Here is a 15,974-nt window from a genome sequence, read left to right on the forward strand (position 1 = left end):
TATACGATAGGGGGTCACCTGCAAAATGAGGAGGTGCTGGAATGGTAATGCATGCGAAGCAGGGCTTGTCTTGGCAGGCATCAAGGCGGAGTCCAGCCGATTATTTAATTGGTTTATGGCATTAGCCAAAGTCTCCAGGATTTTTTGTTCTGTAATTCGCTGGGCCAGGCCAGGCATGGCCTGGAGCTCAAGACCTGTGCCAGGTCCATGGACTTGGCAATCTGTTAGGGTTTGAGTGTGTGGGCCCCTGGGCCGAGGTGAGAGATGGTACCCACAGGGAGGAGCCCCGTGAGCCTTACCGTCAGGAGGCAAGGTCTCAGCTAGGGTGTGTGCAGAGCAACAGGTGCTAGAAAGAGAGAGAGAAGAGGCAGAAGAGCTAGAAATGGTGACCCCAGGGGGTGGAGCCACGGAGCATCAGCCTGGGAAGCTGATGTCAGTACTAGCTAGAATGTCTTTGAGTCTTTATTAAAGAAGCAGAGTGACACTGACACGGAGTGGGGAGTTAAACAGAAAGTCACACAGACACAGAGGTGCCAAAGGACTGTGTAGTGGGGTATACCCTAAGAAGAGTCCTCTGTGGGGAAGAACGTTGATGGTCCGTAGCGCAGAGTACACCAGTGAGGGTTCCTCAGTCGTGTTGGTTCGGCAATGGTCCGCAGAGCGGGGTACACCGATAAGGGTCCTCAGTAACGTTGGTACGGCAACGGGGTACACCAATGACAGTCCACAGTAGCGTTGGTACGACAAAGGTCCACAGAGTGGGGTACTCACTGTAGGAGAGCGTAGGTCTCAGAGGAAGCCCCGGGGAATGGGGCAAGAGCTGTCCAAGTGTTATTATTTGTGATAATTGTGGGTGGATCCTTGGGCTGGTGGCAGATGACCACACCCCTGGGGAAAGGTCCCGATATGGGCCACCAGTCAGGCTCAGAGTTTGGAGACAGACACACACTAGTTCTTTTATTAAACTGTATATTGAACCACCAGAGGTGGCAGTAGTGAGCTGGAAGCGCCCGGCTGGGCTGTAGTCCCTCAGATACTGGAACAGCGATCCCAGGATGGCTGAGCTGTAGAGAAACTGAATATAGTGAGTAGGCAGGATATGCAGAGTTCAGGAACAGAACCTTGATGGTAACACTCACACAATCTCTTGAAGCAGCCCAGGAGCTGGAATGAAGTAGGCCCTCGAGGAGCGAGTACCTGGTTCCAGGGAAAGCTCTGAGAGAGAGATGGTAACTCACTGGTGTTGTAGGCAGCAGTGACTTCCTGGCAGAAGTGGTATCTGGTAGCAGGTCCGGGAATGTGGGCCCTCAAGCGAGTACCGGTTCCAGACTGTGACCTGAAAAGCAAGAGAGAGAGCGAGGCCCACGAGGAGCGGGTACCCCTGGTAAAGTCCAAGGAGGCAGAGTAGCAAGGTATGCGGAGAGCGAATCCCATCCGCAGCGATACCTGGAGGAAGCTAGGTAAGGTAATCTTTGCTAACTCGATTAACTAGCAAAACAAGAGACCTTAAGTATCCGGTGAGGATGACGTCATCTCAGGGGGACGCCCCTGAGGTTTGCATCACAGCTGGTACTTGAGTTGGAGCCACGCCGCGCACGCGCCCTTAGGCTTCAGGAGAACATGGCGGAAGGCAGCATCTAGCCGGTTCGGGGACGCCGGAGGAGGTCAGCAAGATGATGCCGCGGCAGCCAAACTTCCATCAACTAAAGAGGGAGTCGCAAAAGAGGTAAGGTGGATGGAGTGGAGACGTCGGGCAGTGACGGTCGCAACACCAAAATGCAAGGCCCTCCGAGGAGCAGATAGCCAGAGACAGAATTTGGCCCCTGAGGAGCAGGTACCCGGAGTGTCTCTCATTGAGGCAGCAGGAACTGGAACGCAGGTCCGAAGTGAGTGGATTCATCAATGAGGGAACTCGTTGCCAAGTCATAGGCAGGCAGTGCCAGCCGGTTTAAATGTCCATGAGAAATGACGTCTTCTGGGGGGGACACCCCCCGAGGTTCCGCCATGAAATGGATAAGACTGGCCCATGGGAGTGCACGCGTGCCTAGAGAACTCCCAGGGCAAGATGGCGGTCAGCAGCATCCATGCCGTGCAGGAAGGCCCGGGAACTAGGACGTGCAGGCCGGTGATAGCTGGTGGAGGCGACCAATCTCCCCAGAAGAGTCGATGCAGGAAGACATAAGGTGAGCAAGCATCCATGCCGTGCAGGAAGGCCCAGGAACTAGGGCGTAACAAAAACAAGAGGAGTCACATCAATAATGCACTACAGAGACAGAATAAGCAGTAAGACATCAATGATGAAATAAAGAGAAAAAAGGGCGAGAGGCATCAAATTCAATTCAGTAAAGAGAACAAGAGAAAGACTTAAATGAAGGAGTAAAGAGACAGAATACAAGAGAAAACTGGAGACTGTGAAAGGGCCAGAGATCAGAATTGAGAAAGAGACAATGACAAATGAAAAACAGGGAGCCAGAGTGACAAAGAATAAGAGAAGGAGAAGCACAGTAACAGAGAGAGAATGAGTGTAAAATGAAAGTAAGAGTATATAAAATAAATAAATAAATAAATAAATAGATTCAATGCTGCTTATCCCAGGGATAAGAAGTGGATTTCTACCTCTCTATCTTAATTATTGTTTGTGGACTTTTCCTTCAGGAACTTATCTGAAACTATTTTTTTAACGCAGCTACACTAATAGCTTTGACCACATCCTCTGGCAATGAATTCCAGAGCTTAACTATGCGTTGAGTATAAAAATATTTTCTCTTATTGGTTTTAAATGTATTACCTAATAACTTCATTGTGTGTCCCCTGGTCTTTGTGCTTTTCAAAAGAGTAAACAACTGAATAACATTTACTTGTTCCATTCCACTCATTATTTTATAGACCTCTATCATATCTCCCCTCAGCTGTCTCCTCTCCAAGCTGAATGAAGAGTCCTAACCTCTTTAGCCTTTCCTTATAGGGGAATCGTCTCATCCCCTTTATCATTTTAGTTACCCTTCTTTCATTATTATGTTTCCACACTTAGTAGACGGTCTAATTTCTCCTAGCATTTCATTGTTTGTTTCACCATCCTGGTCAGGTGAGCAGTAGTAAATTCCCAGCGCAATATTTCTCCTTGTCGTGCATGGAATTTCTATCCATAAAGATTCCAGATTACAGTTTGCTTCTTGAAGAATCTCTATCTTACTCGATTCTATGGAATCCATGACACGTGCATGGACTGAGAGACCTTGGGGTCACAGTGTCACTATCTGAATGTGGAAAAGCAATGTGACAAGGCTGTGGCTAAAGTGAGAGTGTTGCTAGGCTGCATATAGGCATGACCAGCAAGAAAAAGGAGATGGTGATATTCCTACACATATCTTTGGTGAGGCCTCACTGTTTTCAGTTCTGAAGACTGTATCTCAAAAAGGATAAAGACAGGATGCTTTGCAACTACTGTTTCAAAATCCACTGGCAGCTTCCCAAGCTGAGAAACTTTAAAAGCCAGACATGGATTCAAAAACAGCATTCTTGGATTGTGATCTAAAATTCAGGCCCTCATTGTTTATTAGTCTGTGATCTGATTAAAACTATTCACAAAAATTCAAAATACGAAACAAAAATCCCTGACTGTATCATGCTGTAACAGGGGTTTTATGTTACCCTGATTTTTCAGGATCTTGGACAATAATCCATCAAATCCCAGCTCATCTTTATTTAATACAGGAGATGAAATACCAAGTATCCATAAAGAGTTGTCAGCTCGCTCCAGGTCAACCAAACAGGCTGACTCAGCCCCGGCCCTGCATGGCCTGGAAGCTCTGTTTTTCCCCCATTGCTTTCCCTAAGAATACCAGAACTAAAAATCAAAACACACAAAGGGGCAAAACCTGGGCTGCGCCTATGAATGGGAGGGATTAGTAGAGAAGGTGAGAGAAACTAGGAGAAAAGAAGAGAGATTTAAAGGGAGAGGAGAGAGGGATTAAGCGGGAACAGATATTGATAAATGCAATACTTTAGTCACTCTTCTGATACCAATCTTTGATCATGTCTCATTTCCAGCTCAAAACCAAAGTGATTCAAATGAGTAAAGATCCCGAGTGGAACCAGCTGCTGTGCTTCCCTGTGCAGGTAAGGACCCAGACACCTCAGCACACACACACAGTGCCCCATGTGTTATGCTTTCCCAGTGCAGGTGTGTACTCGCGCAAGAATATTGCAGAAGCTCAGCCACCACACTGATAGGAAGAGGAAGAAAAAAGAGGCAGAAAACCAAACTATATATAATGCAACTCTAATTATAACTAATATCACATGCACAGATAAAAATAAAAAATGTGAACCTGCTCCCAAAAAAAAAAAAAAAAAGACATGGGTATTTTCATGTTTCAGCAACTGATGCCTGCTTCAGGGAAAATTTATAAAGTAACTTCTCAAGAACATGGATATTCTTTGTTGTTAAAACTGGAAAATCTAGAAGAATGTAAAATCCAGTAGAGTTGCTTCAATGTACATTCATGTGACTCAGTAAATTCTCATCATCCCATAGGCTTATTCTCTTAATGGAAATATATAGAAAAAAAAATGAATGAAAAATATAAGTGATATAAATCAGAAGATATATATGCAAAGAAATCATTATATTAGAAATATACCGTAAATCAAATACACTACTTGTGCAGGCAGTGAAAAGACAGTCCCACCAAACATTATAACAAATATATAATTATATATAAAACCTATATAATATCAATACAAAAAAAGTAAAAGTAATCTCTTCAATCTCAACTCACAATTCTTAGATCTTCAAAAAAGAGGTGACAGTAACTATAAACATTTCAGCAGAGCATCTTTTATGGTATCTAATACATGGTTTAAAATAATAAAGATTTTTATGTATTTATTTATAGTTATTTTTACCCCATCCAATAACCTAAACTTGTTCTGAGCAGTCCACAGAATAGCATACACAAAACAAACATCATAAAAAAATAAAAAGTTATACAAAATACAAAATTAATTAAAAGCTTCCCGAAACAAATATGCTTTTATCTGCTTGTGAAAAATGTTAGAATTCCACAGCTGTCAGATATCAACTAGGAGGCTATTGCAAAGGGTTGGAGCAACTAGTTCCTGATCTCCGGTAATCTGGCCATTTTAACTTCAGGCACAGTTAACAGGAAGGTTCCTTCAGATCTTAATACATGTAGCTACGCTTAAACAAATCTCGAAAATATACTTTTAAAACTGATGTATAAATATGACCTAAAAAGAGACCCAAATTTGTCCCCAAAACAACTTTTACAGGATTAAAAATATATAAAAGAACTTTTAGCCAAGTGCAAATAACAGCACGTACAAAAACCCACACTAATAGCTAGACGGCTCCCTGCATAGCTCATGAATAGTTAATTTTCCATATTTGCATACACGAGCAATAAACCAATGGGTTTCTGCAATTGTTTTTCCTGCTTGGAATACATTACTACATACCCGCCTGCGGGAAAAATGCACGCAGAAACCCGTGCAAGTACACGCAAAAACCAACAGCAGCTTTAGCGCTGCTTATTACATCGGCCCCTGTGAGCAATTTTCAAATAGCCCTTTTATCTGTGTAAGCAGCCATGTAAGAAGCTTTGTGACTTTTTCTGACCTTACAACATTATGCTTTTGGTTTTTTTGCCTAAGAAGTGTTGCTCTTTGGAACATGTGGATTGTTGATGGCTTCCCCAGCCCTTAGGCCTGCTTGGGTATCTAGGTCATTTCCTCTGCATAACTGCACACCCTGCTGCTGCCCTCCTCCTCTTCCTGGCAGCACTGCCCATCTTTGTCAGTCTGTCTCCCAGGCCAGCATTCTTGTGTCTGCCAATTCCATTGCTTCCCCCTGCACCCAGAAGACTTCCCCCAGGGTGAAAAAGCAGCCAGCAGCAATCAGCTTAACCCTGACTATGAATTCCCACTGACATAATAATAATAGCGAGGTCCCTTCAAGGCTTCCACAAATCTTGCAGTCATCACGAGGGGTCTCTTTTCTGCCTGTGAGTTAGTTGCTTAGCAGGCAAGCAGAGGAGGTCAGTGCAAGCCACTCCCAGGGATATATATTGGATTTATTGTGTTCAAAAGTGCAGAAATTTACAACCAAAATTCCATCTTGAAGAACCCAGGTAAAAGTGAGGAGTTTGCTGTTTAAGGTAATACGCCCAAATCTTTACACAATGCCCCAAGGGCAAACATACACAAAACAACCAAAATCTTCCATTACAAGCCCGTAGCAGGAGAGTGTTCTTCCACATGCTCTGTAGTTACAGCTCTCATGTACAGACTTTGACCACTTTTGTTGCCGTGTCTATTCCTCATTGCCTTTTTTTTATTGCTCTCTCCTGTGAGTTTGGAACCATTGGATTTCAGCAGCTTTTAACCTTTTGTCTGATACTCTGCAGCTCTCCTCTAACCTCTGACACTTTGTATTACAGTTCCCCTCCATGTGTGATAAAATTAAGCTCACCATCTTTGACTGGTAAGCTGCGCAACCAGGGCTACTTGTTGTAAAAGTATGTTCATCCCTGAAAGGCCAGAATGGGAGTGAGAAGGGAGGTAGCAGAATAGGGCTGCTGACTGGACGATATTTGGCCAGCATGGATGGTGTTTTATCTGGCCAGGCCAGTTCTCGCATAAGTTCAAACCGAGCAGTAAAAGCCAGGAGGAATGTGCTGTTTAAAACGGAATAGGAAACGTTTACAAAATTTCCTATTTTGTTTTTGAAATTAAAGAAAAACAAAAAGCTAGTTTTTCTTTTGTTTTGTACTGCCGCCATTTGGAAAAAAAAAACCCCAAACTGTCATTTTTATAAATCCCCCTCACTCAGGCTTTCTCCCACCACCCATGAGCCTCTCCAGACTTTGTGTTAGCTCCCTCCCCCATCACCACTACCTGTACTCCTCGGAGAGGAGAGGCCCATGGGTGGTGGGAGAAAGCCTGGGTGGGGGGATTTATAAAAATGAGGGGTTTTTTTTTAATGGCGGCAGTACAAAACAAAAGAAAAATTAGCTTTTTGTTTTCCTTTAACTTCAAAAACAAAATAGGAAATTTTGTAAACATTTCCTATTCCGTTTTAAACAGCACATTCCTACTGGCTTTTACTGCTCCTTTTGAACTTATGCGAGAACTGGCACCAGCCAGGCTCGGGGCAGGGCTATTTCCAGTCACTTGGGCTCCACCTGTGCCATTTCTCCTAATGGTACCAGCCTTCTGTTGTACAATAAAATGGTGCGGTGCCACGTTGTTGTAGGGCAAAAGCTGGCACCATTAGGAGACATGGTCCTGGTGGAGACTCCTGCCTGCAGTGAAGGTTACCTAGTTGGAGATATGTTAAGAGGGGATCCAGAGGGGGACCCAAAGGGGATGGCACAAAATCTGGGGAGTCTTGTGATGGGGGAGGAGAGGAGAGATACTTTTTAAAACATGGCAGCCGGGTTTGGTTTTAGTACATGCTATTCTAAAATTGTGTGCGCTAATACCTAACAAAGGTCTAGATTTATCATTTTGCTATAATTTTCATGAAAATAGTGCCTGCGATAAAAAAAAAAAAAAGGGGCATGGTTAGGGTAATTTTCCAGGAGCTGGTGAGAGAGCGAGAAACTTTTTATGAGGCTCTCATATAAGTAAACTATACCACTGTAACAGTGGTAACTAGTAACTCGGGGTGAGGTTTTGGTGGTGGGCTATGTTTTGGGGGGCAGTTTCACATGCACAGTCAGAGGTAAGAACCCCGTAGTTACTATCAGTAAAGATTTTATGTGATTTGGAGTGAGGAAAGGTACACAGAGATGAGATTTATACATTGAACTCTCGACCTAGCTTGATAGCAGCTAGGTAGATTAAAACCAAATCTACCTCCTGTGGTCACTTAGGAGGGGCCACGAGTTGAGAAACAGCCAGGAGTACAAAAAGGAGTCCAAACTCCGGCTGGTTCTACACAAACAAACTTATTTATAAGCAAACAAAAGTATGGCAATCAGCTTCCTTTTGTAGCTGCACAGGTAACCCCTTACAACAATCAAATATATGCAGTCCTTGCTTAGTCTGGCTTCCTGTCATCTCTGTGGGGCCTCCCGAGCCTTCTGGGCCCTGCCTTCTTATCCAAGGCTGCAGGGATCCTCCCTAGCCAGAATCCCTTGCTGGGTTGGCACTTAAGGAGGACCAGGCTAGATAGCTGTGGCTGGCGATTTAAGGTGTTCTGAAGGAGTTTCTTATATATACCCTCACATACCCTCCCTCTCAGGTTGAACATATAGCCATGCTCATGCTAATTCCCCGCTTCTCAAGGATGTCCCACCTCCAAGTGGGCTGCCCCAGCTACCCGTGAGCTAGCTCCACAGAGTTGCAAACATGGAACAATTAAGTCCCAGAATGTCCAGGTATAGAAACTTGAGAAAGACTCACACTTCTATAATGGCTTGTCCTACTAGGGTCATCAGCAGGATCTTACTGGTTGGTTGGTTGCCGACAGAACCAATTCCACTAGGGCTGGTTGAGCCCATCTAGGAACTGTTCAAGAAGAACCTGGTTGGCTACCTCAAGGCTGGTCTTTGCCTTAGGCTGCAGCCATTTCCATCCAGCATCTTTCAGTCAGCAAAATAGGTTTCAGGAACTTTCCCTGGGCTGCATAACACCCTGCCGAAACTGTTGTCAGAAGGTTTCTGAAGTGCACCCTGCCCTTTCTAGGTTGGTGGTCTTGACTTCTGCATAGGTAGCCCTTCCTTCCGGATTGGCCACTTGAAAGGCTGCTTGCCTTTTGCCTGTAAGCAAATTTTCCAGGTAATTGTTCCAGTTAGCTTCTGGCGAACCTGACACGCAGGTGGTTGTTTTGAAGTTTCTCAAGAAGATCTCCGGTCCTCCCATATCTTCCTCTTAAACAGGACAGGAGGTGGTGGATTCACCCAGGTTGTGGCAGCTTGCGGTTTGATGAACTGTTGTGTTCATATAGATTTTGAATGACTTTCTGAAACTGCTGCTGGCCTTCTGCCAGGACTTGTATCACCCATTCCATGTTCTTTGCTCCTCCACTTAAGAACATAAGAAATTGCCAAACTGGGTCAGACCAAGGGTCCATCAAGCCCAGCATTATGTTTCCAACAGTAGCCAAACCAGGCTACAAGAACCTGGCAAGTACCCAAACACTAAGAAGGTCCTATGCTACTGATGCCAGTAAAAGCAGTGGCTATTCCCTAAGTCAACTTGATTAATAGCAGGTAATGGACTTCTCCATTAACTTATCTAAACCTTTTTTTTTTTTTTAATTTTCATTAGATTTTCAAATTATACATTCAGACATTTTTGCTACAGAAAATGCAAATCACAAAAAAGAACACTTACACATTCAGTGCAAAAAAAAGAAACAATCTGTAACAAAATCTAAACAAAACATTATAGGCAATATGAGGGGAGCAAGATAATTTTAAGCAGAGTATTTCCAAGAAATTTACTAATATATGTAAGCATAGCTCATGCTCCATTTCTTTTCTATTAACCAACTACTCCTGAGAATACTTAGGAATGAGAATCCAAATATTGCCTCAACTGCTCAGCTTCATTAAATAATAAATATATATCTAATCCCTTGATAAACAATTACACAGCGACATGGAAACCTTAAGAAATATTTTGCTTCTCTGGAAATCACTTAATTTCTCATCTGAAGAAACAATTTTCTTTTGTGCTGCATTGCTCTTGTTATATCGGAGAAAATTCTTATCTGTTTCCCATAGAATAAATTCTGCTTACGAAAGTATACCTGGAGAATTCTATCTCTGTCCGAGAGCGATGAAAAAGTTACCAAGAGCGTAGCTCTTTTCTCAATCATTGTCTCGTAAGATCTTTCAATTATATCTGACAAATTATCTTCTGATTTTTCCTCTTGCTTCTCTTCATCTCTTCCAGATGGCAAATACAATATCTTTGAGATTAGAGGCAAAGATGTTTCTACAAAACCCAATATATTTAGAAAATAACTTTTCAACAGTTCTTTATGTGGAATCCATTTTGTTTTGGGGAAATTGAGGAACCTTACGTTAGGCCTTCTCAATTCATTTTCAAAGTGTTCCACTTTATGACGCTTTATGGATTCCGATTTAATCAATTCAGTTTGCACTTCTTTAACTTTTGTTACTTCAACCCCAATTTCTGTGATTTTCTTTTCCATTTGGGAAAGCCTCTTCTCTTGACTCTGAACATTTGTTACATTCTCTCTAACCATTTTTGTCAAATCAACAATAGCTTTATTTAGTGTCACTATAGCTTTCCATATTATTTCTAATGTTACCTTCTCAGGCATTTCAAGATACGTTGGCAGGAGTACTTCAAATTTGGATTCCGCCTTTCCTTTCTCCGGAGGGCGTCTTTCCTCAGGCATACACAATTCCCTCTCATACCGATCATCGGAACCCTGTTCTTCTGGGCTCCCTGAGATATTCAGCTCACCAGCTGAACCTCTCGTGATGGTCAGTGTCCTCGGGGTTAGCTGTTCCATTAGTGTTGTCTGTAGTTGTTCATCCCTCCATTCACCGAGGGGGCCTGTTGGAGGAATCGGCCTTGTTGGTTGTCCGGGGCTGAGGGATGTTTCAGCTGGCCCGGAGTCTTGCGGCTGCTCACCGCCAGGTTCTCCTGCGGCCCCTCCCACCGGTAACGGGAGCATGGGTCTTCCGAAGGCGTCTTCAATCCTGAGTTGCCTAGCTGCTTCAGTTGGAGTCGAGGTAAGATCACAAATCTTTGCCTTCCGCTTTGTGTGCGGCATTTTGCCAGAGGAAAAAGCACAAGAAAATTGCTAAGAATAAGCAACTCGGGAGCTACACAGCCTACGTGCTGCTATGCGGCGGCCATCTTGCCCTCCTGCTATCTAAACCTTTTTTAAACCCAGCTACACTAACTGCACTAATCACAACCTCTGGCAACAAATTCCAGAGCTTAGTTTTGCACTGAGTGAAAAAGAATTTTCTCCTAATAGTTTTAAATGTGCTACTTGCTAACTTCATGGACTACCGCCTAGTTCTTCTATTATCCAAAAAAGTAAATAACCAATTCACATCTATCCATTCTAGACCTCTCTTGATTTTAAAGACCTCTATCATATTCCCCCTCAATTGTCTCTTCTCCAAGCTGAACAGCCTTAACCTCTTTAGCCTTTCCTCATAGGGGAGTTGTTCCATCCTCTTTATCATTTTGGTTGCCCTTCTCTGTACCTTCTCCAGTGCAACTATATCTTTTTTGAGATGCAGTGACCAGAATTGTACACAGTACTCAAGGTGCAGTCTCACCATGGAGCGATACAGAAGCATTATGACATTTTCTGTTTTATTCACCATTCCCGTTCTAATAATTCCTATCATTCTGTTTGCTTTTTTGAGTGCCGCAGCACACTGAGCCGACACATTCAATATATTATTCACTATGATGCCTAGATCTTTTTCCTGAGTGGTAATTCCGAATAAGGAAGTTAACATTGTCTAACTACAGCATTGGTTATTTTTCCCTATATGCAACACCTTGTACTTGTCCACGTTAAATTTCATCTGCCATTTGGATGCCCAGTCTTCCAGTCTCGCAAGGTCCTCCTGCAATTTATCACAATGCACTTGTTATTTAACTTCTCTAAATAATTTAGTATCATCTGCAAAATTGATTACCTCACTCATCGAATTCCTTTCCAGTTCATTTATAAATATATTGAAAAGCACCGGTCCAAATACAGATCCCTGAGGCACTCCACTGTTTACCCTATTCCAATGAGAAAATTGACCATTTAATCCTCTCTGTTTCCTGTCTTTTAATCAGTTTGTAATCCACAAAAGGACATCGCCTCCTATCCCATGACTTTTTAATTTTCTTAGAAGCCTCTCATGAGGGACTTTTTCAAATGCCTTCTGAAAATCCAAGTACACTACATTTAACGGTTCACCTTTATCCACATGTTTATTAAGCCCTTCAAAAAATGAAGCAGATTTATGAGGCAAGACTTCCCTTGGGTAAATCCATGCTGACTGTTTTCCTTTAAACCATATCTTTCTATATGCTCTGTGATTTTGATCTTTAGAATAGTTTCCATTATTTTTTCCAGTACTGAACTCAGGCTCACTGGTCTATAGTTTCCTGGATTGCCCCTGTAGCCCTTTTTAAATATTGGTTACATTGGCCACCCTACAGTCTTCAGGTACAATGAATGATTTTTATGATAGGATCTGAAATTTCATTTTTTAGTTCCTGCAAAACCCTGGGATGCATACCATCTAATGCAGGTGATTTGCTATTCTTTAGTTTGTGAATTTGGCCATCTTCCAAGTTTACAGTGATTTGATTCATTTCATCTGACTCATCACCCTTATAAACCATCTCCAGAACCGGTATCTTCTCAACATCCTCATTAGTAAACACAGAAGCAAAGAATTAATTTAGCCCCTGTAACCCCTCAATCATCTAATGGTCCAACCGACTCGCTCACAGGTTTCTTGCTTCAGATATATTTTTAAAAGTTTTTATTATGAGTTTTTGCCTCTACGGCAAAGCTTGGTGAATCTCTGGGAAAAGAGAGTTACAGAAAAATGAAAAAACCTTTTTGGCCTGTCTGTCCCTTACTAACTGGTTATTTCACAAGCTGTTTCAGGTGGGGCTAACCCCCTTGGCTTGATATAACAAAGTCCCATGCGATCCCTGTGGTTAGGCTCCAGAAAAAAAAAATTGTCCTTTTTCCTTCTGTCTATGTGGGCTCCTGTCTGTGCTTCCCGTTTAAAACAGGGGTCCTGCTGCTACCATCATATGTGGTCACTTGGGAGCAGCCACGAGTTGGAGAACAGCCAGGAGTACTAAAAGGAGGCCAAACTCTGGCTGGTTCCATACAAACAATTTTCAAGCAAAACCAAAGTATAGCATAGAGGTTGCTTGCCTCAGCAGTCTTACAACAATCAAATATATGCAGCCCTTGCTGAGCTGGCTTCCTGCCTTCCTTCTGGAACCTCCCCAGCCTTCTTATCCAAGGCTGCAGAGATCATCCCTGGCTCAGAATCCCTTTATGGGTTGGCTCTTAAAGAGGACTGGACCAGATAGCTGTGGCTGCCCCTTTAAGGTGTTCTGGAGTTGTTTTTTATACTCCCTCACATCCCCACAAACAAAATGAAACAAAACTCAAAAAATTCTGTGTACTCCTGAAATCCAATAATTAACCTGATGCCCAGATGAGAAGTAGAAGGAAGCACCTTACACAGCAGTGGCCATTCTTTCGCTTTCACTTTCTCTTTTCCTTGCCCTGGGCTATGTTCTAGAGTCAAATACAGCTGAGCAATGAGGAGCTCCTCTACTCAGGTGCTGTCTGTTGCTGCAGGACTGGAGCCGGAGGAGGAGCTGCAGCAGACACTCTGCTCTCAGGGAAGAGCCTTCACATTCCACTCTGGCTGCCTGCAAACAGACAGGCCGATACAGGGCTGTGTGCTGGCTGCAGCCCACTGCTTGACGCACGATTGAACGCTCATCACATGTAAATGCACGTTGATGAGGCTATTATCTATTCCTCCCGATGCAAAAAACAAAAAAAGCGCGCCTGACGCGCACATTTTTATTCGCCAAAATGAACGCCTGCCATGAGAAAATTCTGCTTTTTCTGTACTTCCTCTGTCTTAATATTGTGGCGATATTAAGTCAGAGAAACTAAAAAAATTGAAATGTCCCCAAAAAACCTTTAAAAAAAAGAGTACCGGCGGTCAGGTTAGGAAAAAGGGCACTCAGTTAACAAGCGTCCATTTTCCTAACCCGTAGTTGTGCACAGGTTAAGAAAATGGATGCTTTTAAATTGAGCGTCCATGTACCTAACCCGCTGACAGCCACCTCTCCTGGGTGCCCGCTGCCGAGGAGGCGCTAGAGGCGCACAATTTCCTCTAGTGCCTCCTGTATTCTATGATAGCCCATTTACATTTCGCATCGGGCACCCCGGAGAGGTGGATCGGCGCACGTTAAGGGAGCGGGCGCTCATGATTGAGCGCCTGTTTAATGAGCATTGATATTGCAATCAACCTGAGAGGAGGGGAAGGGAGCCGTAGCTACCAGTAATAAAAGCCAATAGGGATATGCTGGTTGTTTAAAATGAAATAGGAAATGTTAATGACATTTCCTATTCTTGTTTTTGAAACAAGAAAAACAAACAGCAAGATCTGAATGATGTAGATGGAAGGAGAAGCTGAGGAGGAACTGAATGCTGAAAGGGGGGGAGGGGGGCGGAGGATGGGAGGCTGTAAGGAGAGGTTGAATGCTAAGGGATGAGGACAAGAGGACTGACTGAAAAAAATGTGCATGTGACAGGAGGCTTTTTTTTCCTTCAGAGTGGGCAATCCTAGGTCAGAAGGCCAGGAACAGTTTTAATTTTAAGATTAGCATGGCAAGAATAAGTCAGAGATACATCAAGAATCAGAGCACCGAAATTACATCAGAGTTGGCAGAAACACGTCAAGGGGGAGATGAGAAGAGACAAATTCAGGGTTTATGTTAGGAAACAGGCAAAGGTCAGAGAGTAAAAGACAAAGAGGTCAGGATATGGGGCTCCCTAGTTAATATTTCAAGGCAATAAAGTATAGCCTGCAGGCCCTCATTTCCTTGATGTTTCTCTCACTCATCTCTCATTTAATCCTTTCAGGAATCGGACTGTGAATGAAGCCGTTGGAACCACATTTATAAGCCTCTCCCAAATCTCTTCCACAGGAGCAGAAATTGAAGGTAAAATCACCTTCTGAGTCCCAGTCGAAATATAATTTCCTCTGGCAGCTCTCTCCTTGCCCTTTCCAGCCTCCTACCTCCAGCATCTTGGTCTCAGATTCAAAAAACTTTATTCTCTTTCTCTCTGTTTCCGTCTTCTCTCTCCCACACTTAACCTTCTCTCTCTTTCTGTCTCCCTCCTTTCATCACTCACTCTGCCTATTTTTCTCTTTCCAGGGGATTTTTCTGGATTCCTGCCTTGCTTCGGACCCAGCTTCCTGAACCTTTATGGAAGCCCCAGAGAATTCACAGGAGTACAAGATCCATACTCGAGACTCAACTATGAAGTGGTGCGTCTATGCTGGCAGCTCACAGGAGCACCAGTGGTGAGGGCTGGGCTACTCGAAGCTCACTTCAGTGCTGCCTGTACAGCTTTGTGCCGTTGCAGGATAGCACTCTACACCCGTCTTTCTAATGCTCTCCAAATAATTCTCGCTCCAAAGCTAGGAAACTGGGAGTGTACCCAATCTAATTGGCACGGGTGTGTCACAGCGTTACACTGTGTCCAGAATTCGGCTGCCAGAATAGTTGCGCAGGTCACAACGTCTTAGCACTTCGCTCCCACATTGATTAACTTTCATTGGTTGCCTGCTGCTTGCCATGTTAAGTTCAGACTATTGATGCTGGTTTTCAAGGGAATTAATAGCCTAGTTCTGCATAGTCTCAATGCTGCTTTGAAAATTTACAGACCACCGAGATCAGCTTCCCAACATCTTCTGGATGTGCCCTCTTTTGAAGTAGTTCGCTTGAATGAGTCAAGGGAACGTTTATTCTATGTGCAGGGTCCAACACTATGGAAGACACAACCACCGTGCATTAAAGGAGAAAATGTTTTGCCAAGTGTTGTAAAAGCAGATATTCTACAAAACGAATGTATTTTTACAGCTTTATTCCCCTTTCTATGTCCCACCATGGACACTCCAGTAATGCCACCTCTTCTGCCCACAGATATGCCCACATGCATCTTTTTCCAAATAAGTGTAGGACATATCTTCACCTTCAAGAGTCCACAGACCCAAATATATTTAGTCCATCTTGAGGTCAGAGCTCTGCCTCAACCCCCCAACTCCCATAATTTCCTATGGAAGTGATTTGGACACACTTAATGTGGTTTAAGCTTGAGTAGAAATGTTCATTTCCCAGAAATTTTGAAATGAGACAAAAACTGGAAGAAATGGGGAAAAGTGGGAAATAAA

The 15,974-nt window shown here is 43.4% G+C and overlaps 1 protein-coding gene across 1 annotated transcript in view; it reads left to right on the forward strand.

Moving 5' to 3' along the window:
• Positions 1 to 15,974, forward strand: part of FER1L5 (fer-1 like family member 5) — a 495,517-nt gene that overhangs the window by 51,533 nt on the left and 428,010 nt on the right. The window contains exons 11-14 of the mRNA XM_029603280.1: positions 4,051 to 4,119; positions 6,462 to 6,505; positions 14,660 to 14,739; positions 14,956 to 15,068. Coding sequence (XP_029459140.1) covers positions 4,051 to 4,119; positions 6,462 to 6,505; positions 14,660 to 14,739; positions 14,956 to 15,068 — 306 coding nt within the window. The remainder of the gene's footprint in view (positions 1 to 4,050; positions 4,120 to 6,461; positions 6,506 to 14,659; positions 14,740 to 14,955; positions 15,069 to 15,974) is intronic.

Source organism: Rhinatrema bivittatum, chromosome 5 (genome assembly GCF_901001135.1).
Source record: "Rhinatrema bivittatum chromosome 5, aRhiBiv1.1, whole genome shotgun sequence".
Classification (NCBI taxonomy): domain Eukaryota; kingdom Metazoa; phylum Chordata; class Amphibia; order Gymnophiona; family Rhinatrematidae; genus Rhinatrema; species Rhinatrema bivittatum.